Source organism: Haliaeetus albicilla, chromosome 19 (genome assembly GCF_947461875.1).
Source record: "Haliaeetus albicilla chromosome 19, bHalAlb1.1, whole genome shotgun sequence".
NCBI lineage: Eukaryota > Metazoa > Chordata > Aves > Accipitriformes > Accipitridae > Haliaeetus > Haliaeetus albicilla.
Window position 1 is genome coordinate 29,289,401 of NC_091501.1, and position 26,340 is coordinate 29,315,740.

Below are 26,340 nucleotides of genomic sequence, written 5' to 3' on the forward strand. Positions count from 1 at the left end.
ATCAGAATAAACATGTCTTTTTCACCATTTCTATTTCAGCTCTACCTCCAATGCCTCAGCCAGCTCCAGCTTTCACTCCCACCCCAGCCTTGCTGACCTCTCTCTGGTCACACACCTGGTCCTACTCCCCTTACTCTTGGGCCAACTAACTCTACCCCCCGGATTCATCATCATCTCCTCCCAGTGTCCTGGCTGGACCAGGGCTCACGGTTCCAGGAGCTACTTCAGCTGGTGCCATGCCAGGCTGGGAGGGTCTGAGCAGGGAGTGAAGCCTGGGAGTACCCCAGAGATGGCAGGGGGTCAGCACTTGGCAATGTTGTCTATTGGACCACTCTTCTTCCACCTGCGGGATGCTTCTTTACGACTGTCAGGGTGCAACTTTCAGACAACTGGTTACCTGCTAGCAGCAGCCAAGAGTTTGAAGGCTGGGTGCCAGGCTGCTAGTATCTTTCTGCACTTTGGGAAATACAGCAGGATCCCCTAAATTAAAGGCCCTCAGTAGACAGTCTATTCTCCTAACTAGAAGCAACTCAATTACATGGGATAATGACTAAATATGAAGAGAGAAACCCTGCTGCTTGGCTGAAAACCCCTCAATTAAAAACATATTACCAGGGGAATGATAATTTCACATGCTGATGACAATTTGAAACACAAAATTCATTATAATCAAATGCTTGGTGCTTTGACACTTGATTCAAGTAGCACTTCACCACATCAGAGGCAGAATGGGCAATGACAAGAGAAGTTAAAGTGAAGATGACCAACACACAGAGTACCAGTCAACACCACCCAAGAAAAATTTAGAGGTGGGTATTACATTATCCCCCAAATTCTTCCTGCCCACCCAAGAGCCACCAACCCTATACTCTTTACTGCCCCTTATTTTCGCACCAGGCCACCCTCAGCTCTCTGCCTCCTTTCCTTTCCCCATCACCCTGTCAAACACCTTTCTTGTCAGTCCTATACACTCCCTTCTGCAGGGTTTATGAGTCTTGGCATAAGCTCCATGCTGCAGAGCATGAATAGACACCACGAACCACTGCCTGACAGAAAACCAAGTTACCACCCATCAACAGCTCTGCAGCATCTACCTCTGTAGAGTTTATTCCCTGTGGCACACGCAGAGGAATCGGAGGTCACCAATCCCACACGCAGAAGTAGAAACCTCACACATGCTGCAAAATAAGACCCTGCACAGAGTGGTTTCCGCAAAGTGGTAATAATCTGATGAGGAGGTAAATTGTATGAGAACATCGGAAGTGGAGGTCCTTGGTCACTCAGTGACTGCTTGGTGCAGTAGCAGGGGATGTTCACAGGTCTACCAGCACAGCCAGCAGCTGAAAGGTAGCCTGTGCCCTTCAGGGATTAGCTCCTTGCTACCAAGTACAGAGAGAAAAAATTCTGAGAACTGCCCCATGCATGGGGATCAAAATGCCCTTGAACAAACACTGCCAAAAGCCAACCAAGAATAGCTGAAGAGGGGCAAGAGGAAGCAGAGCCAGTACCTGGTTTCTCTCTCTTCATGCTGTATAATTAGGTTGCTGTAGAAGTTCTCCAGCGTAAGTTTGGCCACCGTCACTCTCTCCCGGGTGTGGTTACTCATGGGAAAGGATGTTGTAGTCCCTGCAGTCATTGCCATGGTAACATGTACTGAAACAGAGCATGTCAAATCATTACTTACTTGAAAAAAAAATGATTAAAAAAAATATATATACACCTCTTTCCCACTCTCCATCTCCAAATTCTTAGACACTATAGAATTCACACGAAAGGCACTGTTCTTAAGATATTAGAAACTCCATTAAAAAACTGTATTATAAAACTATCCCAAGATAGCAGGAGGACTTACTACCCACTCTCTAAAAAAATAACAAGTTGGCAAAACAAAGGGTGAATCATAGCAAAGAACTATGCAGGCTACAGGCAGCTCACCCGGCAGCGCTTGTCCACAAATGAGGAAAATGTACCTCCGGTGGACTTGAGCCCAGCCTGGGGGAGGGAAGAGGTGGCAGAGCATGGAAAGGAAAAGGGGGAAGTGAGAGGAGGACCAGGCAGCTCCTGCAGCTGGACATGTCACAGCTCTATGAACATTTCAGACTCCAAAAACTCTAGGTGCTACCAAAAGGACAGGGTAAAATGAAAAGTAAGTGGACAAAACTCCTAACCCATCCAGAGGTGAAGCTATTTCAAGGAAAGAAGATAGCCATGAAATATCTTTGAATTTTAAAGCTGCTCAACCAAATTACATGTAGACAGTTGGGGAGATTTCTAGAAACCATCACATGAAAATTAAATAATGGAATTGCCATATTTCAAATGGAAAAGTTCTGTTGTGGTTTTTTTGTTTGGTTGGTTTTTTAAAGCAACAACCAACCACCAAGAATAGAAAACCCTTCCCCATCACAAGGCTATTAGGCAACCAGTCTTTCCGTTTGTTTCCTTTCCGACCACTACTGTGCCATGCCACCGATGAAGTGAGTGTTTTCTGTAGCAGCTGTTTGTTACAGAGCTCCCTGTATTTGGATTCTCAAATTTAGGGGGGAAATCTTCTTAGGCAGCTGTAAACACATTACCCATGTAGATAAAGTACTTATAGGTCAGAGCATGTGGTCACTGAGCACTTAAAAACCAGGAAGAAAGAGGAAAGAAGAAAGGCTGCTCTCTTCGATAGCTTTCATCTTGAACACAAAGAACTTGGATGTACTAGAGCAATGCTTTTAATGCTGGGAAAAGACATCTTAGGCCAGTCCTGAGTCCCTTGCAGCTGGTCTAGGGAAGACAGGGGAGATCAAAACAAACAAACAAACTAAAGCACAGTTTGTCCTAGGACTCATGCCCTACCTGGAAGTGGGTTGAGACGCTTTAGGAGAGCCAATGAAGGGGAACCATGAACAGCAGCATCTCAGTCCCATGCTCAGTTGTTCGGGTTGTTTTGGGGTTGGTTTTGGAAAATTACGCAGAAGTACATACAATTCCTTCTGATTATTTACATGATCCTTCTATTTCACCAGGGGATTTTGAGGAAGACAAATCCCAAATTAGGCTTATGATCTTCAAGCGGATCCTAATACCTTTTAAGGTGAAGCGATTAAAAGCTTCATACAGAAGAATATTTGTACATCCACATCAGGACAGGAAGACTGCTTAACTCTGCTGTGGGTTTTTTGTTTTGGATTTGCCTGCTACCCTCTGTGAGGATGGCATTTTATCTTGTGGATTTTTAATTAGATTTGGTGCGACAATAAGATATTTGTTGCCAGAAACACAGCTGCTGTGTCACAAATAAAGGCGTTTCATAGCATTACGTAGATATTATTTTAGTTGTGTATTTTGGAGTGTGCGAGATGCCAGAGTTCTGAGAATAAAAATGTATCTCTCTATACATATACAAAGAGGTTTTAATAGCACTACAGCTGCTTTAAGATGATGTCAATATTTCTATTTTTTAATCAATCTTTTATCCTCTTCAATTTTCTACTATAGAAAGATGAGAGCTGTCAACTCTTAGTCTTTACTAACAATTAAGGGGTTTTATTCTTTACACAATTATGTACCCCATATTGGACACCTCTCCAAAAGCTGGGAGAAGCAAGTACTGCTCTCCCTATTAAGTCTATTGTATAATATTAAACTCTCTTTCTCCCTAGATGGTGGGAAAAGATAAATATAAAACAGGTATCCGAGAGCAAAACCTACAGCATGCTGACACACCCAAATCAAACAGAGCAACTGCTAACTACACACTGGCATCTGTGATTCAGTTATTTCAAGAAATGACCTAATAGAGTAAAAACCCGCCTTCTGATCGTTTCGGAGTGTCAGGATAGCGTAGCATTAACCCAGGCTTGAAATGGATTAACCTTTACTTAAGGTAGAATGAGCACACTCTAGCACTGGCAAGCAACAGGATATTTATCCTTTGCACATCTTGTATTCCTGGTAGGATAAAATAACACTGCAATTTTATTTCCTGTTAATCTGTTTTCCCCATGCTCCTATACTCACAGATGCAGACGTTACCAAAGAGCAAATCTAAGTCACTTGATTTTAAGCCTGTAAAAAGGAGATAACAATGCTAGCACTAGCACACCACGCTATAAATAGCGGGGCTGACCCTCACTGTGGTTCTACAGTAGGAAAATATAGACGAGAACCCAACCCATAAACTAGCAAGCTCAGAGAAAGCTATTTACCAGAGAAGAAACTTGTATCGACTTCTCCGTCATACCAAAGCATAAGCCCACCAAAGCAGAAGGGATACATCACCAGAAGCGTTTGCTTCCAGCATCCCACATACCCTGCGCACACGCCACCAGCCCTGCCTCCAGACCATGCTGTACCACAGCACAACATTTCCTTGAGACAGAATTTATTTTACATTTTCTCAGTTTGCAACTGGTGTTCCCAGGTGTCCTCAGTTGCCAACTGTCACCTTGGGAGAAAAAAAACCACAACTAACTCTGTAAAACTGAGAAGTACCCTAAACTCTCCAAACTCCCCAAAGCAGAAAAGAGCACAGACCTGGCAAGAGACACAAGGTACCCTGCAAAATACTACATCAACTCACAGCCGAGGAAACCTCTTCATCCTTTTCCTCCTGTCTCTCTGCTTCCACTAACAAACATTCAAACAAAGCACAAATCCACATCCCAAACAAAATATTCAGTTGGGAGTAACCAAATAAAGTCCTTAAGCATGACCTTTGTAAACAAATGATGCTGGAGGGGATGGGTGCAGGGAGGAAAAAGCTTCAAAATGGGGCCTTTTATTGACAGCACACTACTTCTACTGACCTCATCACATTAACGGGAATGTTTTGAAAAGGTGCCACCCATAGTTCTTGGAAATGCCCTCAAAAACCTACTAATTCACCCAAATTCATGCCATTTGCATAATGGAACCATTCTACTCCTGCTGCATCACCAGCCTTGCATTAGGCTCCCTGGACCATGAAGAAGGTCTTATTAACCAACCAGCCACATTTGGCCAAAACTCCTCTGGCTGAGAAGGACTGAAGACCATTCTTTCCACAAGGGCCTGTTACTTTGGAAAAAGTGATACACTACCGGCTGCGAATGAGAGAGACATCAAACCTATCTAATCAACAGCAGACAGTGAGCAGCGCGCAGCCCACAGGACAACGTCTTGGAGCTGCCAGAAGCAGAGACACCGTATGTGCTGCTTGGCCCAGAAATCGAGCCTGTGCCTCCTGGACAGATGGCTGAACTCACAGAGTGAACATTTCTCCTGGTGCCTGCTCTGCCCTGGGTGCAGGGGAGAGAGGGATGAGGAGCTACAGATGTGGGGTGACCAGGGAACACCTGCCAAGGGAGGAGCTGAAGGATGTGTCTGAAGGACAAGGGAGAGCAGGGTACAGCAGCAGAAAGAGGACAACAGGCCCAATGCTAGCAAGCTGGAGTCTTCAAGAGTCTCCTTTGAGCAAGTCTCTCCTGACCAACCATCTCCTTTCTGGTAGAAAAATACTGCCTGGTCCAAGCATATGTTTGATCTTTTTATTCTCAGATCTTTCCTGATGGGAAGCAGAGAAAGGTCAAGCAGTGTCTACTACAACTTCAGCCTGTGCTCCCATCTACCATGACAGCTCTAAGTCAAACCCTCAACTGATTTTCCTGAAAGCATTTCCACCATTGAAAACCCCACACCCAGCTTCTGCTACACAACTGGTAACTCAAAACTCATGTCCTCTCTGGGGCACTTCTTGGCAGCTCCCACAGTCCATCATTAATGTTTTCATATTAGGCTATTGGATTAAGACTCCAGTTAATGAGAGCAAAATCACTGAGGCATACAATTCCACCTGCTAGAACAATACAGAAGAGGAGAGATGGAAGAAATCAAGGCACATGGAGAACTGTCCTCCCCTGAGAAACACACTTGGCACTTTGTGGGATCACTTTCTAATGAGGAAGGGATAAGAACACAAAATCCAAGCCTCTCGCACATCATCTACAGCCTTCACAGCCCCAGCTTGGGACATCCAGGATGTGTAAAGGCAAGGGAAAGCACAGAGCTGTCACTTGGCAGGAAGGAAGGATGGAAGTTTTGACACCCTTGGTAATTTTAGAGCCTATTTCTATGTATCCAGGTACCTCTAGACTTTAAAGAGAAAAGAATAATGACAGATGAAACAGGATCCCGACACAGATGTGCTATGAGATCTCAAGAAGTTAGTTTTATTACCCCATGGCATACTTTCCAGCCCATAAAATGGAGAAACAGGACAGGGATGTGGAGTAGAAAGCATAATCATAACACTTCATGTCACCAAACATTTGAACCGTAGTGATGATTTTCCTATTGAAGTATTTCAATCAACAAGAAAAAAAAAAAACACCAAAAAACAAAAACCCACAACAAAACACCAAAACCCAGCACCTCCCACAAAGCAGATTAAGTTCGTTTCAGATCCTTCTAACATATTCTTCCAAGCTTTCACATTTAGTTTTTTAACAATTTCTCACTTCAGTGATAATATGTGAGTATGCTACAAGCAGTGAAAGCTGAAAACAATCTTTCCAGCTATCTTCCTTATTAGAAAGTTTCACATTTCTCAGGATACTACAGTAACTTATTTGATCAATCCTTGCTTTCTCTTACACAGATTGCCAGCAAAAGAGCAAGTCTGTGCCAGTTAGACAGTGGTGGGTATCACAACAGGGCTTCACCTCCATAAGAACAGGTCTGAAGGTGCCAGTCTCTTTACAGGCAAGTCTCCTGCACAACTGTGTTACATCATATAGCTTGTTCTTACTATCAAGTAAGGCTGGATCTATACTACCAAATTAACCTGGAACTAAGTCACACAATGGAAATATCATTCTTATTTTTGAAACCACATGTGTAGTATAATTACACAGCAGCCCTAGAATAAATTTACTCTGGACTCATTACTTAGTGCATATTTAAGTTAGGGAGCAAACACCACATACAATTCTCTTGGAGAGAAAAGCACATTTTTTTCCACGTGACAGAACAATGCTACTTACATCATGCTGCTGGGTCTCTGATTCAGATTTAAAATTTAAAGCTATATACATGTTCATCAGGACAGGGAACACCAATCCTTCCTTCCAGAACAGCTATGTCACTTCACAGAAAGGCCAACAATAATTTTCATTTATACACCCAAGCACACCCCTAAAGCCCAGCAATTAGGAAAGCAGTTTACTATTGCAGTTAAAAGGGTAAAACTGCAAAGTTCATAAAATTTCCATATACGTTCCAAGGGATTTGGCTCTTGAATGAAAGCCTCCAGGTAAGGCAGGTACTGAAACATATTTCTGCCTTTCAAAGTTCCCATTTTCTCAGCATGACACATTTTGTCATTCAGCTTGCTCCTGACATGAAGTATACAAATGGCATTTTTCAAGAATTTGAAGGTGAAAGAGAAAGGAGAGCTAGGCTTTCGGTGTCAGACCTGTTCCAAAGTAAACGCATACAGCTCAATAAAGTGAGTACCTTCAGAAACGCCAGCTATCACCACTGTGCATAGTGCTGGAGCTCTTCTGGGTGAGAAGCTAGAGCAGACTTAGTAACGCTGCTTGGCTCCTTACAGACAACACAGCAAAGCAACTCACAAAACTGGGCTCCAAAAACCACTGCTGACAAGGATTATATTTAAAAAAAACTAGGAAAGCACATGGATAGAGCAAGGCTTCAAGTATGAGCGCCAGCCCCGCTGTCTCCAAATTGTTTGGATTCTCTTAAAGACAGACAGGAGGGGGTGAGGGAGGGAGAGAGAGAGAGAGATGGAAAAAAAAAAAGAACAACATGGTACACAAATAACAGCATGATTCACACTAAAAGGCAGTGGGCAGGGACAGATAAATGAAATAAGCAACCAAAGGCTCTGCAGGACAGGTGGTGTGACATACCAGCAAGAGTGAGGGGAGGAGCAGCAGCTGGAGCAGCAGCCACCGAGGCACCCTGAGCAACTTCTGACACACACAACTGTACATGGTATGAGCTGATGAAACAGAAGGAGAAAGTGATCATACTGTGGTATCAGCCTGGAGGGAAAATGACTTTCTGCACTACAGTTTCTGCTAGCACAAATTCAGCAACTGTGCTGTGCGTATTTTCACCATCCAATTGCTTATACTGAACCTCCTCCTGAAGAGGTTCCCTGCCTTCTTTTTCTATAACCCACTTTAAATCCACTTCCAAAGCTTTCAAGAAACCTCCAGAAACAAACAAAACACTACAGGATCCTGAAGTCTCCAAGCAGCAAGCAAACAAGAAGACATCGCTACTCCAATCTACGTCAATTATGGGCCAGTATTTTTCAACTCTTGGAGCCTGATCTTAATACTTGTGTTATTACCAAATACAGCTTTCCATGTTCAGAATGGAGCCTTGTCCCAAGTTCACTTATGCCAATAAAAAAACCCCTCCAACTCAATAGGTTTTGACCTAATAGTCCTATTCTGGCATCTGGATGATGCTAGCTGTGCTACTGCTGTTACTGAAGTTCATAGTTACCAGATCAGCATGTTTGCCAAGCACTGCTCTGCGGTATGTTTGGGGGGGGAGTTCCTATATAATTCATGTTTTCAGTAGTATCACCATTCACAAGCCCCTATTTTATTTAATATGCTACCTGAAGGAAGCAACATTCCCTGCCAAATAAAACAAATCAGATACTTCAGATGCAGATGATTCTTCGACGTTATTGCCGAGACCACATCTTTCTGACACCCTCCAGTTTAGACAAGTCCCCATCTGAGAAGGGAAAATGAAATAACAAGACTGCAACAAGACATCACTGACACTTCATTTACCTCATTTATATACTTCATTTCCTTTAGCTTGTTATTCATTCCCCAATGTGCATTACGTTCTGGTAAGTTTTGCTACTTTAAAGTTACAGAATGAATTACATTTGTTCTATTTAAAGTAGCACTAAGAAACCAAATAAAATTAGCCATGTTGGAACAGGCTTTGCTATTTAAAAGCAAAAGATGTGCAAATGTTTTAGCCATTTTAAGTCATTCTTGCTTTCCCCATGAAGAATCTGGTTAAGTTGTCCATTATAGTCACAGCTAAAAGCAGAGCGTGCTCCATGACTCACCCAGCCCCAGCTCATAAACCAAAGAGTGGACACTCCCAGTGCCCGACCCCCACGACCATGAGAAAACCTTGAGGAGACATTCAGACACACAGGACTTGGGGATGGAAATGCTGCACGGGTCCTACAGCCTCAGCGGCTGCTGCGCTTCTGGGACCGACAGCACCAAGGAAACCCAGGGGACTGCGAGGCCCAGAGAGCAACTCAGGGTGTCAGTAGCTGGCTCCAACATGCCCCCTAAACCCCAGAAGAGCTTTTCACCCAATGCATCCAAGTAGGAGATGCTTTCAAAACAAAGGAACTTAGTTTCCTATCTTGGGGTAGACTCCTAAATGTACAAATACCCCAAAATGTCAAGGAGACTCTCTCAGTAGACTAGGCAAAAAAAACCTCCAAAAAACAACAACAAAACCTCCAGCAAAGGCCACGGCTGTATGCACACTGTAAGTTGGCACTAGCCAGTACTGTTTCTGAAAGAAGCCGTCCCACTTTCCATCAAACCATCTGCTTGTTTCTTTCCTGCTGCCACTCGATGCTTTGTGCCAGCACGAGAAGCTGCGTAACCCAGATTGAGGAACCACACTGGGCTGAAACGTTTTCTTTTAAAATAGCTTTGGTGAGGCTGGTTTCACCTGCGCTGATTGAAATGGGCCACCCTTCCCCAGGCTGAGTCTGTTCATTCCTTCCCATGGAGTTTGTCCAAAAGCCAGAAGTAAGTGACAGGGCCTTGTCTTTTAATTTGTCCACAAACTAATCACACAAATCATTCCAACACACCCACAGTAATGATAAGGAAATATTTCCTAATATGGAATAAAAACTGAATATTGGAGTTGTGCTGCACTTCAGGATTTCCTGCTATTCAATGAAGCCAAGCAGCAGAGGTCTCCCATGAACAGCGGCCATGATTCAGTTCTCTGCTGCTTTCAACTAGCAGCAAGCACGGCTGACGAACACAAATTCATTTCCCTGATGGGAAAAGATACCAGCTGGGTGAAACTACGTATGTATACACAAAAATATGTATGTATATGCATGTATATATATAGATGAACTATGTATATTTACACCTATATAAAATATATGCACTTTGTTTTCTTCCTTTTAATCTTTTGCCCACTTCGAGTACCAAAGAAACTTTTGATCCAAACATCGTAACCTTTGCTTTCATTAACAATGGGAGACTGGTCACCTGTAGTTTAGAAACACAAATCGACTAATAAGGTCACTTCCATCTCGGCTCCACTTGCCTCAACCTTTGGCGATAAAATTACATTCTTTATGCTCTACTATCAATAGCTCTGTCCCAAAGTTAAGAGTACATTTTGAGACATCCTGTACTTAGAACACTCACTCAGCACTGAATGACTTGCAATGACATACCGAAATCTTCATGAGCTCAGTCCTTTCAAATAACTCATTTTATTTTCTTTACAGAGGGCTTTTTTAGACAATCGAATCATTTGGGTTTTAGCAGCACCCACTCAAATTGCTTTACTGTCCACATGTGTGTGGCTGCAAGGTAGGACTCCCCCATCCATCCCATTAACCTCATGTAGAGAGTGAGGAGAAAATAGGAACAGGAAGGGAATAGAGGTGCTGGTGTATCCACACACTGCTGTCTTCCAAGGAGTGCTCCAAATCAGAGGTCAGCTCAGGACAACACTCTGGGTGACTAAACAAAGCACAAGACACAATGAGGGAACTAGACTTACAGTCCCATGCAGCCACCCCTCTCTTCCAGGGTTTACTGCGGCATCCGAATTGATGCATTTTAATTTATTGGTGACAAGAGAAATCAGTAGTTTGCTGAAAAGCTAACAATGCTGTGCAGTGAAATGGCATCTCATAGCTTGTTTTAGCTTACTTGTATCTTTCCTTTCTCCTGGCTCTCCCCAAGTTTCGTAGTGCTGCAAATCTTTGCCCTTAGAAATGTCTAAAAAATGGGAGGCTCTTCTATCTACCAAAGTAATTGCATTCCTGTGCGCTTAAGCATTCTCTCAGCTTTTAGCAGGTACTTGCATCCAGCCATATTCAAGAAAACATCGTTTTAAAGATCTGCTAAATTAACTGGCATAAAAAAGCCCATGCTAAATATTTTGCTGCAATGTTTTGGATCATGAAATAATTACGAGCAGAGCAAGGTCAACAACCAAAAATTTGCTTCCCTCCTCAATTATTGGTTTTCTGGATAAAATTATACTCAGGTCTAATGAAAGATATGTCCTACTCCAAAACATGTACAACTGCCTAAAAGTAAAATTCAGTTACAGTAGATTTCTCTACATCTAGCTCTTTCATGGCCAGGATACATAACTTAGGACAGAAGTAAAGAATAAGAGGAGGAGCTTCTAATGTGGTGCCTGCATAAAGTTTCCTTGAAATTGTAATACATTTTCAGCTTTGATCCAAGAAACTCTACTCTCAAATTTCAGGGATGCTGTAAAGCCTTTCTATTTTCTAAGGAGCCTAGGGAAGCAGAAGCAGAGGGCGGCTTCACCTTTGGAAACTAGAAGGGACTTCTGCATCGGAGAATGCTGGAGGAGAAGAGAGCACTAAGTTTGTTTTTCTTTTTACTGATGTATGTTTGAATCCCTGACTCTTGCTAGGCTCTTTTTAGATCACATCAATCAAATTAAGTATAGTAATCACACATGATGAGTCTGTGCCAGCAAAGGAGCTGACCCCTAAATGAGATGCAGAACATCAATGACTGGCTATGGCCTGTGCAATGCCTCTAGTCAGGGTTAAAGAGCACAACAGATCCCTCTGGCCTTAAAAAACTGCAAATGCAGGTAGTGCATCTTGTTAGTATATGCAATACTAAAGAACAGATGTTTGCCCATTCAAATCCCACTACAACAGTTCATTTCTTTAACTATGATTTTTGGAGGAGAAGACAGCTGTTGGCACATAAAGCAGACTACCTTGATGAGGCCCAGGATACACGGAGATGAAAAGATGTGTGTGGTCTCTTGATGTAAGAGAGTAATACGTGGTACCACCTTCCTAGTGCCTGAAGCTAGGAAGCAGATTTGGAACAGTGGGGATGGAGCTGTGCCATACTCTTACCACCAAACCATCAGGAGCTCTGGCCATCAGTACCAAAGGTGGAGAAAGAAATATTATTTCATGAAGGAGCCATAACGGCAACATCTGATCCCTACAGTGATAACAAGGACAACTGAAAAGAGAAAACATTATCATTTTGCCTTATTATCAGACTGTTTTAGGGGAGAACAGTCAATACAACTGTGTTTTTGCATTTCAACATTTATATCTCTTTGAGAACATATATATCACTGTATCAATCTATATATCACTTTGAGAACAAAAATACACTGCAAGTAGGTAGCTGGGGCTTATCCTTCTGAGATTTAGAGGTTTAGTTATAGAGAAAAACAGCTCTTTCAGCAGCACACTCACAGAACCTTGCCTTCATGAAATCTGAGAGTCTTCTGCAGCCTACTGCTTAATGTCCCAACTGCTCCTCTCCTCTAGGGCTGAAGAGCAACCAGGAGTACTTTGTTACAGCTATGTGTATACACACATGATCCCTCCTACGCATCACATATCTGCCTTTCTAGGAAGATAAGAGAAAGGCAAAAAAGAAAAAGAAAATAGAAGATTTGCACCTAGGTGAAAGATGATGAGGTTTGTGATGGACACTAGTTGCCTGTGGAAGGTCACTCTCCAGTCTTGGCCTGGGAAAACTCACTCAGAATGGGTGGTGTTTTCCTTTAAATTAATCTCAGAGATTTGATTCTATTATCTGGTTTCCTAGTTAAAGGACAAGAGAGGCAAAAGCAGGGTGTGGGTAAAAGCTCTGGCTACATCCAGCTGCAAAAGAAAGTGAGAGGGAAAAGGAACAGAGGATATCTGCTTAAGTTTCTGTAACATACTAAGCTGTATGTAGCTGCTATGCTACAATTAAACATGCAAGAATGGGCAAATTTCCAGATTAAAAAAAAAGAAAATCTTAAAGAGCCCAGCTTCATATGCTTTCAAGATGAAATTGATTGTGGCAAGAAGAGAACAAGACAACAACTTGTTTAGGAGCAAACCTTTCCCACCAAGAAAGCTTTCAAAACAGTCTTGCAGCATGTCCTGTGGGCTAAGCATGCTCTTGACTGAGAAAAGGAGCAAGACTCATCAGTAAGAAGGACTCTTCATGGAACACAGGTCACCTCATACAAAGGTATAGGCTTTACAGGAAAGTAGAAGGAAAAGCAACACTTGTGTTCCCCCAGAACGGCTCTCACTGTTCCTTTTCAAGCTGTAAGTGTCTATTGCCCTGTAAGGTGACCAAGTGTCATTGTGTCTCCATTTCTTTATCTGTCAAGCAGAGACAAAGACAAGTGGAGTTACCTGCAGGAAATTCCATTTCAGTGCAAACAATGTATAAAGATGGAGCCTGGTGAAGTGGCAAATAAAGAAGTCTTTCAGGCAGCAATCTGAATTGCTTGACAAGTTGGATACAACCAGCTATTTCCCATAAATAGTAACTAGAGAAAAACCCAAATAAGCCGTAGGAAGAATGAGATCATTTCCACTTTTGAAATATTATTTAACATTAACATTTCCTTATGGGGATGGGCCCCATGCACAAGGCCCTTACACAGAAAGGATAGATATTGCTGCCAAGTTCTGTTTCAAGGAATGTCAATGCAGGTCTATGAATTGCTTCTGAGAGAGAGGAGCCCCTCCCTCTCACTTTGCTGATTCCTCCAGTCCTGGTCACGGACTCCTACAGTTTTCCCAATAATGCAGCCACAGCCACAGGCGAGTTAGGTGAACTCAGCAGTCTGACAAAACTAAGCTACCAACCACCCCCATGCTCCTGTAAAAAGGAGACCATTCCTCCATAAAATCAGCAAGTTGGTTTGTCCCACCCTCCAACTACATAAATGTTGAATTCAGTGAAAGAGGAGTAATGAAACATGGATAGGCACAGAGGACAAGGGGGAGAAAAGCACTGTCCCTTTTGCAGGCACCCAAATTTGAACTACATCCAAGCAGGGTTTGGATACACTTGTGGCGACAGGAGGATGGGACTGTCCCTTTTCACAGTGGCCAATTATATCAGATTGGGTACAACATAAACCCCAGAGTATAACAATGACAACTGTTAAACAAACATTAACTCTTACCAATGAGTCACGTTCTTCTTGCACCAACTTTTGCTGGCTTCGTTTGGAAATGGGCTGATGAAGAGGATAGCTTTGCAAAGCTTTCAAAAGACAGGCTGTAACTACTTTCTCACATCCCTCTTTACTTCAGGCTGAAACAATGCAGAACACAATTCATTTGATTTTGATGAAAATGGTTATGGTGAGGCTAATCATGATGAACAGCTGAACATCTATCCCCTCAATAGTGTATCACATGCTGCACTCTTCATGAATAACTCTGGCTGTATTTACAAAGACCAGGAAGGGTTTGTACTATGTGCTGCTGCTTCTTGCTTCAGAAGCCATACCGAGCACTCCTCCTGGAGCGCTGCTTGGTTCCTGTATGTTGAATAAAGCTTGACATGGACAAGCAAGCTCAAACAGCAACGCTGACATGGAGCAGAAGTCCACACTATGCAGTAGACACAGACATAATTTGTACTTGAATTTGAATAGTTTTATGCTCACCCAAAGAATGCTGAGAGCAAAGACTTAGAGCAAAGCCTAGTACCTGATCTACAGCAACACACCAGGAACATCCACCTTAAGGCCTACTCTAATTTCTTACTCATTCCTTAATGCATCTCCTCTCATTCTACTCAACAACTCTACCAGAAGAGTTAGCAGTGAAAGTATCCCTAACACAACCTCTAATGGTGACTTGTGGACAAATCATCCTGCAAAGTACAACCTGGTATTTGCCAGTGATGCAAGCACTGAAATCATGAATATTTTGAGCTTTCTTTTTCTAATTGCAGATGATGTATGTACAGAGGAAGGATGCTCTTGTGGCTACAACACAGGAAACTGCATTAAGTAACAGATGATCTGGATTCTATTTTATTTCCCATGTGCGAAAACAAACCCTACAGAAAAAAGAAAGAAAAGAAAAATGTACTTAGGGTGTGCCTCAGTTACCCTACATGAAAACAAACAGATCATTCCTGTAGCTAGCAGGTCATGTCAGGAGGCTTAATAAGTTCATATGCACAAAGAACCTGGGCTCTTAAGAGTAAAGATGCTAAAGAAGAATTAAAAAATTATTAACTCATTCTGAAAATTGATTATTTAACCTAGCCCCCAAACTTAGGAGACATGTGGCCCCTTCTTTGTCATTTCACTTCTCTGAGCTGAGCTGCCCATTCAATCAGACTGGACAACAAGTTAACTCCTATAATCGACTGCAGAAGAGGCATTGATCTGTCTACTGTGGATTTAGAAGGGTATGTGGCAAGATAAGCAACTGAGATGTCTTTCACTGTTCCAAGGACAGGGTTAAAGTCTCATTCTGATTTCAGAAATGGGAGGAAAATATATAGGAAAAGGCAATAGAAAGGACAATTAAATATTAATATACTGCAAGTGGCCAAGTTTGGTGATAACATTTCCAAGTTGAGCTACAGCTCAGCCTTGACTAAATGTTGCTATTGTGAATCCAGATGAAAGCATTCATTTGAATGTCTCCCCAGTCAATGTTTACACATTCAGTTGCTCATATGCAAATAACATTAATGAGCTGTCTTTTAAAGTACTGATAAATAGACAACATTTGGAAAGTTTTACCAGTTTCCTGGTAAAGCCGCACATAATATCAGGAATGTAGTTTGTCACATTGATATAACACAGGCTAAGACAGAATACTTCTCAATTTCACAAATCACTAGGAAGCAGCTGCTCTGCTATATTTTCTTCACTTCTGAAAATATAAAGAGCACTACAAAAATAAAGAGAAAGGAGCCTAATAACGTAGTATTAGTACAGAATCAAAAACATTTATATCTACGATTCCTCAGACAATTAATTATTGCTTCAATTAAGTCTTAAAATACATTTCAACTTGCACTCATTTACAAAAAGAAAACCAAGGAAAATCCCTTATTTTAGAAGTCAGAAAAGGTCTCTGCAAAAACTAGCACTTTTTATTGCACAGATCATGCCCCAATTGATACTGAGCCCTACCTCCCTAGCCTAGATGCATAATAAAAATTTCATTGCTCTCTCCAGATCTAAGATGATAATGAACAGGGATGGAAGCAAGATCTGGAAGCTAGTCTATGTTGGTTTGTTGTTGGGTTTTTTTTGCATCCCCTTGATTAAAACCTTGCAAAATAAATCAGTAATAAAATAAATTATGGAAACTTCAGCAAATCCTGAAAGCACAGGGAAGCTGCTTTGCTGGCAGCCTCTGGAAGGGAAGGTGTGCCTTCCTCAGTCCCAGCATGCCCAAAGCTGCAAAGGTCTCTTGGTGTTGTTACCAAGCCTCAAGCTGCTTTCCTCTCCTTTGGGTTATTCCTCATGTTAATAATGCCAGAAAGCATTCTCCAATGAAGTGGAGCTGCAAGCTTTATTCTGCTTCCCTATGTGACGTACCTTCTTCAAAGCTTTCAAGCAAATTATGTTTTGCCCTTTTAAAAGTATTTTCTACCCAGATCTTGAGGTACTTTGCAAAACTGAAACATAAAACACATCATCTTGGTAAACCAAGTCAGCAATTGCATCACCACTGACTACAAAGGAAGGTAAATGAACCCAGGCTCAATCCTGGGACGACTTTGAAGGTGTATGAACAAGGGAAGAACTTGACCAGAGAATCCTGCCTTTTAACAAGTATCTACAGCAGCCTGGGGAACAGACCCCTTCCAACTCCACCCATTTAGTAATAGAAATAGATCCAAGATAACATAGGCTTACATAGCACTCTCCACATATAGTTCTCAAACTATGAGGACAATTTCAAAGTGTAATTTTCAGAAGCTGCCAGAAACATGAAGAAAGAGCTGAGACATGGAATCGCTGCGTTAGTCCTGACTCTTACCTTGAGTTTAATATTACAGTCAGATAGGTCAGCACTGGGGAAAGGCAAGTTGTTCCTCTGGCAAGCCTTCATACAGATACACGTTTGAAAAATAAAATGTGTGCACTTAAGGAACATAAAAATGTTTTATGGAATCCTATTTTTAACACTAAATGGCACAATGAACTATGGGAAAAACTAGAATTACAGCAGGAAACAGAAAAAAGCTCAGTTGACCTGAGCCTGTGGTTTTTCAGAGGTGCAACTGCAGAGGAGCTCTGCCTACTTACACTGCTGTTCACACGGGGCCCTGGGGCTTTCACAGCTGCTACTGAGGAAGCACATTCTTCACGCTCTTCTGGAGAAAAACAAAGGGATTCTGACTATGCTGTCGGCAAAACAAAAGGAGTCTGTGAATTCACAAGTTTTTGCATGCACCTGCAGGGATATTTTACTAAGGTGAAGCCAGCAGATTTTACTATTGTTGAAATTTCAACTGCCATAGAAAACTACTCAGAAGTCACACAGCAGTATCAGAGAGCATGTACTTGCATTCGAGGCTGCACAACAGGACGTCCACCAGGGCCTTGCTTGTACCCATCTTTTTCTCCTGAAAAACTGTTAACCTCTGTTCTACCAGCTGTAGTGGCAGAGTCCTAAAATAGTCACCCTTGCAGAAGGTAGAAGCAAACATCTCCTCCTAGTGCTTCTTCATCTCCACTGACTACAGAGGACAGTTAAGAGGACTAACTCACTTGGATGTGCAACTTCTAAGCACCCAAGGGGAGGCAGATGAATCCTGCCTGGCAGCTGACACAATGCCAACTCTCATTGTGATGAGGGTAGCTGGAATCTTTGGATTTAGCTGTTTGCTTCTCCTGATCATCTCAAAAGCCTGTAACTGTTAGCCATGTCTATAACAGGTTTCTCAAACACTTTTAGAAACCCAGCCTCATCAGATAGTACTCCTACAGCAAATGGATGTGACTTACAGTTAAAATGTGTTCCAAGGGCCAAACAAAGCAAACAAAATAGGTGGCATCCCTTCCCCATCCCCATCTGCACCACCCCTCCCCCATCCCCATCTGCACCACAGAGCACTGGACCCTCCCAGCAGAGGAGGACTGGGCAACTGTCTGTAATGTGGATAGATGCAGCTCACACCAAATTGAAGACAATTTGAATCCAACTGTGGTTGGAGCATCTTGTCATTTTTACCTCCTTTAAGTCTGGGCACCTGATAGACAGTAAAAACATTCTCCACATAAAGACAAAAGATGAAGATCTGAAGCTCTCTATATAGCATTTGCTAAAAACACCTCTTTGGAGACATCCTTTGCCAAATAACTGCCAAAACTTCAAAGGCTGAATTATAACATTGAAGTATTTGTAATGCAAGTTTGTTATGCTTCTTGTGAAGCCTGGCTGGCAGTCAGAGATGGCATCTTTCAGCTGAAAGACCTGGTCCAGGCAATAACTGGAAATAGCTCTTTGGTGGCTTACGCGAAATGAGTCAATGGATCTCAGTCCAGCTCTCAATAAATTAGGAACCACATCACAAAAGCATCTGTAAGAGTCACTTCCTTTGTTGATACCATTCTAAAGGCCAAGGACTGAATAAGGTAGGGAAAATGAATTATCATCCCTCAAAATAGCACGTTCCTTCAAAACACAAATTGCTTTTACCTAGCATCTTTGGTGAAAGTATGCCAGTGTGTTTTTACAAAATATGAACTACTCTAAGTATTTATTTAGGTAATATATGTAACCCCACATTTTCTCAGTAGGAAAAACCAAGACCTGCTGACTTTCAACATGCCAGAGCCATGCAAAAGGGGAACAGCCAACAGGAATATTCCCATCCCACACACTAACTGCATTTCTGCTTTCTGGAGCCAACAAAAGTTTAAGAGCTCTGACATATTCTTCTTTAAGAAAATTTAGCATACAAACATAGGCTCACTTGAATAAACCACTCAATTTCAAGGACTTACATCATTAGGAATATTTACCTTGTCTCTTGCCAGTAAAGGGGCATGAAGCAAGTAATACAAACTTAGAAAACTAAGAAAAAGCAACAGTATTTTAAACTCTGCTTTAAGAACAGAGAGTAATTTTAAGAGGACACAGATAATATGGCATCAAAATCTTTGATCATGAACATCAATCTTCACTTCTTGTAATAAATCCCCACACCCACTGAAAGCATCATATAGATCCCAGCAAATTAACTTTGCTAGAAAGCAAAGCCATACGTCACAAATACAATTCAGAGCAACAGTTTTGAAAAATCAGCTGATTATATTAATTAATTTGAACTTTGTTACATTCAGATGGCACAAGGTAACTGAATATAAACACACAATATTAGAGGATTGGTGCTGCTTAGTAAATTTAGAGATGCTGAGTTGAGAGAAAAGAATGTGCTTCATTCAAAGAAGGTGAAAGCCTTCTGAATTTTGGTGCTTTATAAACAGCTGCTAAACTGACTGAATGATGCCTGTGAAGTACACAGGGTCAAATGTGGTCAGTACCTCAAAGAGCACCAGATCTTTCCATATTGAAAAAGCACTTATAAAAAGAACTTGGTACATTCATATATTCTCTCTCTGCCTATCACTTCAAAAAATGTCCTAGGTATCCACAACAGAGGCTGGATTATTCTTTGTCAGTCCCCTCTCCCTCAAAGTTGACGAGAATATACCACCGAATTCAATATGGGTAGTAGATTTAGCTTTGTATCAACAAAAGAGACTTCTTGCTTAGAAGCAGCATTTACTGAGGTACCAAAGGAAGCCATGAATTACAATTAAATTCTTAAGTGTTTATTTTGTTCATAAATTAGCCATTGGCAAATATTAATTTAGATCCCATTAATCTGGAAAGCCATTAGAATGCATTCAGTGCAGCTTCCTTCTAAAAAGTAGGATTAGCCAAATTTTATTTCTGTTAAAAATCCTACACTCTTGGTCAGGCACAAACTACATTCCTGATCTACCCAAGGAAGAGAAAACAGGAGGAAAAAGCATAAGCAGGTGCAGCGCTTCTTATGCCACAAGCAAAATAGCCCCTATTTCCCTCCCTAGATGTACATATATGATGTGACCCTACTTCTGCAAGTGACTTCATTTTGTAAATCAGATGCTTTGTTGACAAGATGATCACCACCCTTGAATAGAAGGAAGCTGCACCCAAAGCACCGATTCAGATGTTCCAGACAGAAGTCTGGCCTTCCATCCAAGACAAATATGGAGCTTAATCTGCACTGCTCTTACCATGGTTTATTAGTTTGCAATATCTGGAGAGGATTTATTTTATGATTCAAAGAGAAGGGGGCTGGGTGGACCTTACTTAACCAACATCTTTGTGGTAAAATCCAGCCTTGCCTTGGCACCCAAGAGAGGAAGAGAAAGCACTTAGATGCCACAATGACAGAAGAAAATCTCATCATGCAACTGCATTCTTCAGCTGCACACAGGCAGATGCAGATTCACTATCACTCTCTAATGTCCTAAGTAAGAATACAGAAGCTTTTAGCCTCTTAGTCCGTATGGCAGCATTCTTTAAAGATGACAAGATGATATGACTGCTTCAGAGCACTCAGGCAAAAGAACCAAGAAAAGACATTTATGCTGTGTTTCTCTGACTGAGAAAATTACAGTCAAATAGAAATAAGAAAGATACTGTCAAGACTAGTTTCAAAAGTGAGCTTCTACATGGAAAAAAATACAAAGAACACAAACAGGTTTCAGATTTGGGTTTTCTTTGGTTTGGGAGGGGGGTGTGTGTGTTTGTTTTTCTTTTGTTTTTTTTAGAAAGAGAAATAGGATAACCAAAATCATCATCAGAATTCTTCTCTTGCAGCCTTTGCTCCTGAAACAACAACACAGGCTCATCCCATGCCTGGGGGTCAAAATCTGAAACTGAGATTGGAGTGTAAACAAAACCAAAATTGGCTTGCTAAATATTACTGCTTCTTTAACAAAATGGGCAGAGGGAAAATTAGCTAAAATTACTTATCTTTATTAGAGTATAACAATTTCCCCCCAATTACCTCACAATTACTTCCTTTTTCATTTTTGGCTTTCCACTATTCTTCCAATCCTTTCAAATGCAGTGATCTAAAGTACACATGAAAAAATGGATGGGTAACTATGAATGTTTTTTCTAAATGTTGTTTTTGAATGTAAAGATTATTTTACAAAGCAGAATGTTATTTTGCTTATTTAATGGGCAAGCATATATCTTTGTTGTACCCTCACCATGGCCAGAGTTTTGCATCTTACTGACGAGCAAAGCTGAAGGCAGCAGCATTTTTGGCAGGCTCCGAGGAACCTCTTTGCTAGTTTCCAGCAAAGGTGTTCAGCAAAGTTATTCTGTCAGCAGCCAGGCTGCAGCACAAGCTGTGAGCAGCAGCTGATATCAGTGGTGTAGGTCAGAGTCATCAAAAATGTGAAATTCTCTCATCTCTGGCTTGGGCGATACAATGTTCATCTATTTTGCCTGAACACTGAGAGGGATTTGTTGTTCTTTTTTCATTTGACACTACACAATTGGCTTACACGTCTGTGAGCAAAAGCAAAGAGTTAACATGAATCAGGTGCCCTCTGGGATTAGATGGGTCTTAAAGGTATCCAAGTACAAGCCTAAGACTTTGGAGTTATCAGTGAACCATAGCTGTTAGAGACAATGCTTTCAACGTGAACTTAAAGCAAGTGGCACCCTGACAGCAGGGAACATGGCAGGTTGTACTCTGATGCCTCCTGAAAAACCAAGTGGAAAGTTCCTTTAGGTCACCCTACAGTAACATCAGCATCACTGATATTGATTGAAGGAGTTGGGATTAGAGCTGCAATACATTAAGTCAACTTGAATATCCACATACTGGTTTAGGATTGATTGTATCAGTACGGCATTCATTTCTCACTCCTCATTGTGACAAAGCCCAGAGCAGTAACTCTTGCTAGACAAGAGGACACATCACTATTCCTGTCACAAGAAACATTGATACAAGTTCACCTGCATCTAAATTACATCCCAGGTGTAACCAGCCCTCTGGAAATGCCAAGATTTACATGCTCAAACTGATTTGCTAGTAAATATATTACAATTCTCACCCGGACAGCTCCATCCTTCCACATATTACTACTATGCCAGCACAGCTGAAATCGAAGTTTTCACCCCACGTTTGTTCTCCTCTAACACTACCTTGGCTAGATGGCCTCAAATCTTTGGAGACAACTTTGCATTTCCTTGTGCACCTGGGGCTCACAGTGACTTCAGTGTGTTCCTTCCTGTGGAAGGCATGGATGAATGTTGCCTGTAAACACTGCTAATTACTGAGAACTAGAGCTGGTCAAGAAGCGGTGCATGCTGCGACATAAGAAAGAAGCTAAAAAATTTTCCAATTTCTTTGAAGGTTTGCCAGTAAAGCTTGAAAAATCTAAAGCATTCCACTTTTGTTCTTTTCCCTTATACCACTGGCTCATGAAAAAAAGACAGGGAGAGATAAGAAAGGAGAGGAAAAAGATTTAACAGGGGGAGGAAGGAGTCCCCTTTTCTACTCCCTTCATCTTCCAAACCAAAATAACTGGTTTTGTTTTTCCAGATCTTTATCTCCCTTCATCTAAAAGCTGTCCTCAAAATCATGTAATAAACTACCTGCAATTCATTTTCTTACCTGAAACTATTTCTGAAGATGATTGTTCCCAATACCACAGCTCCTCATAACTTAGTGATTTCCAACCTGGGGTCCACAGACACTGTCAGCAGCGTGCAGGTGGTCAGTGAGACAGGAGTGTTTTTTAATCAAAGGTGCACGATGGTCTGGGAGTATGTTGTGGCTTGACAGTAGTCTATGGTTCACTGGACTTCAGAACCACAGCCTCAACTTCTGTTGCTCTCTAACCACTCCATGGCTTACATAACTCAACTTCAGAGACAGCTGTAACACTCAGATTCAGCTGAAGAATATCAGGGGGAGTTTTATTTGACTTCAGTTCCACATGTATCTCTTTACGCAGATACTGAAAGTCAATTATATTCATGTTTTATACTACACACACTTTTTTTTTTTTCTCCCTCTATGAGGATCTTCCTGACGTAATGTCTGTATTCTGCACTTTGGGCTTTTCAAATATTTCAAAACAGTCTCTGCTCTTAGATTCTTATTCATCTTACTGTCATTTTGCCTGACTTCAAGTTCACTCAATTTCTAGTTGGAACAATTCAAAGCATAAGCAATTTACAGGAGATTATTCCAGGTATTCTTAACATAATTGTTTATTTACAAAGGAGGAAAAAAAAAAACCAAACCACAGAAAAGTTTCTAATTGCTACTTATGCAACTGAACAGTGAAGTCACCATATCCAAAGTACAAGTGGGCTAAGATGCTCACATAATACCTATTTTATATGAACTTTCCTTCTCTGTTAGGTGAAACTCCATGAGAAGATAAACAGCACAGAGTAGGGAGTCTCCATGCAATAATTAACCATAAGAGAACCCATCTAATACACTTCAATATAAAACAGTCATCAATACACTTTGCTCTCAAGAGATTTGAGAGCTGAATTCATGGAGAACTCCTCTTTTAATAAACCTTGCTTCTCTGCCCGTAGTCATTACTTCATAAGATGCTACCTATGCCTGCTAAGACTGGGGAAGGACTAAATAATAAGACTTTACTAGAAATTGTATTTACAATATAATCAGGGTTTTGTTTGCCCCCCCCAACTTGAATATTTCCTTTCCTACAGCATTTGCAGAAACCAAGATACATGCTGTAATAAATTTCATGAAGGAATTAAACTGTAAGCAGGTAGCTTAATTTAGTAAGAGAAATTTTCTTTAGGCACAACAAAATTTTTGATTTACAGAAGTGAAATATGGCAAGTCAGTCATGAAGAATATCAACTCACCTGCTCAACCAGTTATTTAGCACTTTAGTGGACTAAGCACAAACAAAACCAACAAAAGCCAGTGACAAAGATGCAGGTTAATGCACCAGAAGTGATAAAATTCCTTTCTTTCACCTTAACAGTCAGAATTCCCTGTGATGCATTCAACTGCTTTCTGAGACACACCACTATTATGATCTGCACCTAAGACGACCTTACTTGTTAAGTAAGTCTCCCCAAGTGTATTTGCTACACAAATATCTGTTAACCAGAAGCCATTACTCCACTAAATAGCAATGTGCTTTAACAGTTGGCTGTTGCATGCTTGTGGCAGCCATGTCTTTCATTGCTGTATGATTGCCTAGTGTCCCACAGAGAAGCTATATGTAGAACACAAAATTCCCTTATAGTTCCAGATGTTAGAGCTTGTTAAATTATACTTTTTAATTATTGTTAAACAGACTTCATTCTCCATATTCAGTTTCTACAGTTTGTAAAAAGAGATATTCCCATTAAATCCTTACCTTGTGATTGAATTTGTTCTCTTTTCCTGCTCTGCCAAACACTAAATACCGCAAACCAGAAGAATCCAGTTATCTTTAACTTGAAGAAACAACTGCCTTTAAACAATGCAGTACAACACTTTTGTCTGTGGTGCTACTAACATAAGCTTTCCTCTTCATACAGGACTCAGCATGCTAAAAATTAGTGACATTTTAAGAGGAACAATTCTTTCATCATCAGGCTGATATTTGGCTGGCATTCTGGTTACCTCCCTTGTAAGGCACCAGTGAGAGAGAAGTGCTGGGAACACATTATGCAACTATTCATTGCAAAAAAATAATTAAAACAAATTTTAAGAAAAGTCTGTGACAAAAACTTTTCCAATATACAAAGCAAGACAAAAGGATCCTGATGCCATTGGACAAAGGTCTGCTATTTCTACCTGGCTAATTTGGAAAAGGGGAATTTTTTCCTGAAATGATTGTCTCCATTTCTATGGGAAGAAGTGGAACAGCCTGTGAGCTGCTCCTGCCTTCTCCACATTTTGGTTCAGATCTAGCTAATCAGCCAAAGAAGTAGTTCTGCACTCGGAAACAAAGGGGAGACACCAGGCCACACCTGTGTCCTGTCCTCTGTGTTCAGCTGTGACACATGGAAACCTAAGATGGCTAATCATAAGTTCACCTTCAAACAATGGTAAGGGGGTTCTGTGGCTAGGTAATCCGCATATTGATGGGCTTTTACAAAACAGCTCTCCTGCAGACAATGAAATACCATTTGGAATTTAACTATCAGTTCAGCTATAAGTAGGTTCTTTCTTTACTAGTGCACTCATAACAACACTGATGCTTTCTACCAAATGAAGCTATAGCTGGTCTGGTATTACATGGCAGTTGAGTTGGGCCTCTCTCAATATTAGATTCAGCTCTACTCATTCTGGAAAAAACGAAGTAGAAAATAGTGACCTGTGGGAAAGGTCCACTTTATCAAGTGATCCCCCACAAGTGACTGAGCACAGATTGGTAGTAGTGCTGGCAAATTCAAGGTTTGCATATGTGGCAGAAGCAAATCTACCTTGGAAATGAACAGTCCCTGGAAAACCCTTTTCCCACAGAGCAGACTCAAGAGTCTCCAAACTGGCAGTGACGTGCGGAAAACAGTCTGGCAGGAAGAAGACATATCTGTCCTCTGTGGGGGTTCTCAGTGATGCTGACAGAAGTTCATGGTAGAGCACAAGTATGCTAGGTAAGTTGTCTCACTCTCTGTTGCACCAGGGACAGGGAGATGGAGCCTAACCTTGTACAACCAGGAGAACCCCCTAAGCACACACAACTCCCCACTTGCAGCAAGCTGCCTCTGTAAAGCGACTTTCTTTTGTTGTTTGCATCCTTCTTAGCAGTAGCTTCAGGGTAGTCATGTGTCTTACTGAAGTTATGACTTTTGTTCCCCTCCCCCTGCAGTTTAAACACCTGTGTATGGAAGCTGACTGTAGTTGTAACTCCTGTGGCTAGGGATGACCTAATATCTTCATTTTAATTGTACCCAACTTAAGCACAACTGTATTTCTCATAAGCATTATTCTACTACAGTGGCTCATAAAAAGGGCCCTAAACCAAGTACTTCTTTCTCGTAAGGTATCCACCTGACTAAAGTTTTCTAATTGTTTGTCTGGGGGGCGGTTTGCTTGGCTTTGTTTTACTACAAGGAGATTTAATCGCTAAAATTTCTTAGCACATTTTATAAATGCACTAGCAGTGCCTTACTTAATGCGACATTACACATGGTACTCTCGGAGAATTGTAAACTATCTTTACTACACATAGTAGAAAAAGGTCTCACAACCTTTTATCTGTTCAAAGGTAACAAAAAGGTTTTTTGTT

General features: G+C 41.3%; 1 protein-coding gene across 1 annotated transcript in view; it reads right to left on the reverse strand.

Annotated features, from left to right (window-relative positions):
* Window positions 1–17,368, reverse strand: part of STK38L (serine/threonine kinase 38 like) — a 38,028-nt gene extending 20,660 nt beyond the window's left edge. The window contains exons 1-2 of the mRNA XM_009921780.2: window positions 17,347–17,368; window positions 1,509–1,653 (exon numbers count right to left, since the gene is read on the reverse strand). Of these exons, the coding sequence (XP_009920082.1) occupies window positions 1,509–1,642 (134 nt within the window). The 5' untranslated portion in view covers window positions 1,643–1,653; window positions 17,347–17,368. The remainder of the gene's footprint in view (window positions 1–1,508; window positions 1,654–17,346) is intronic.
* Window positions 17,369–26,340: the final 8,972 nt, after the last annotated feature.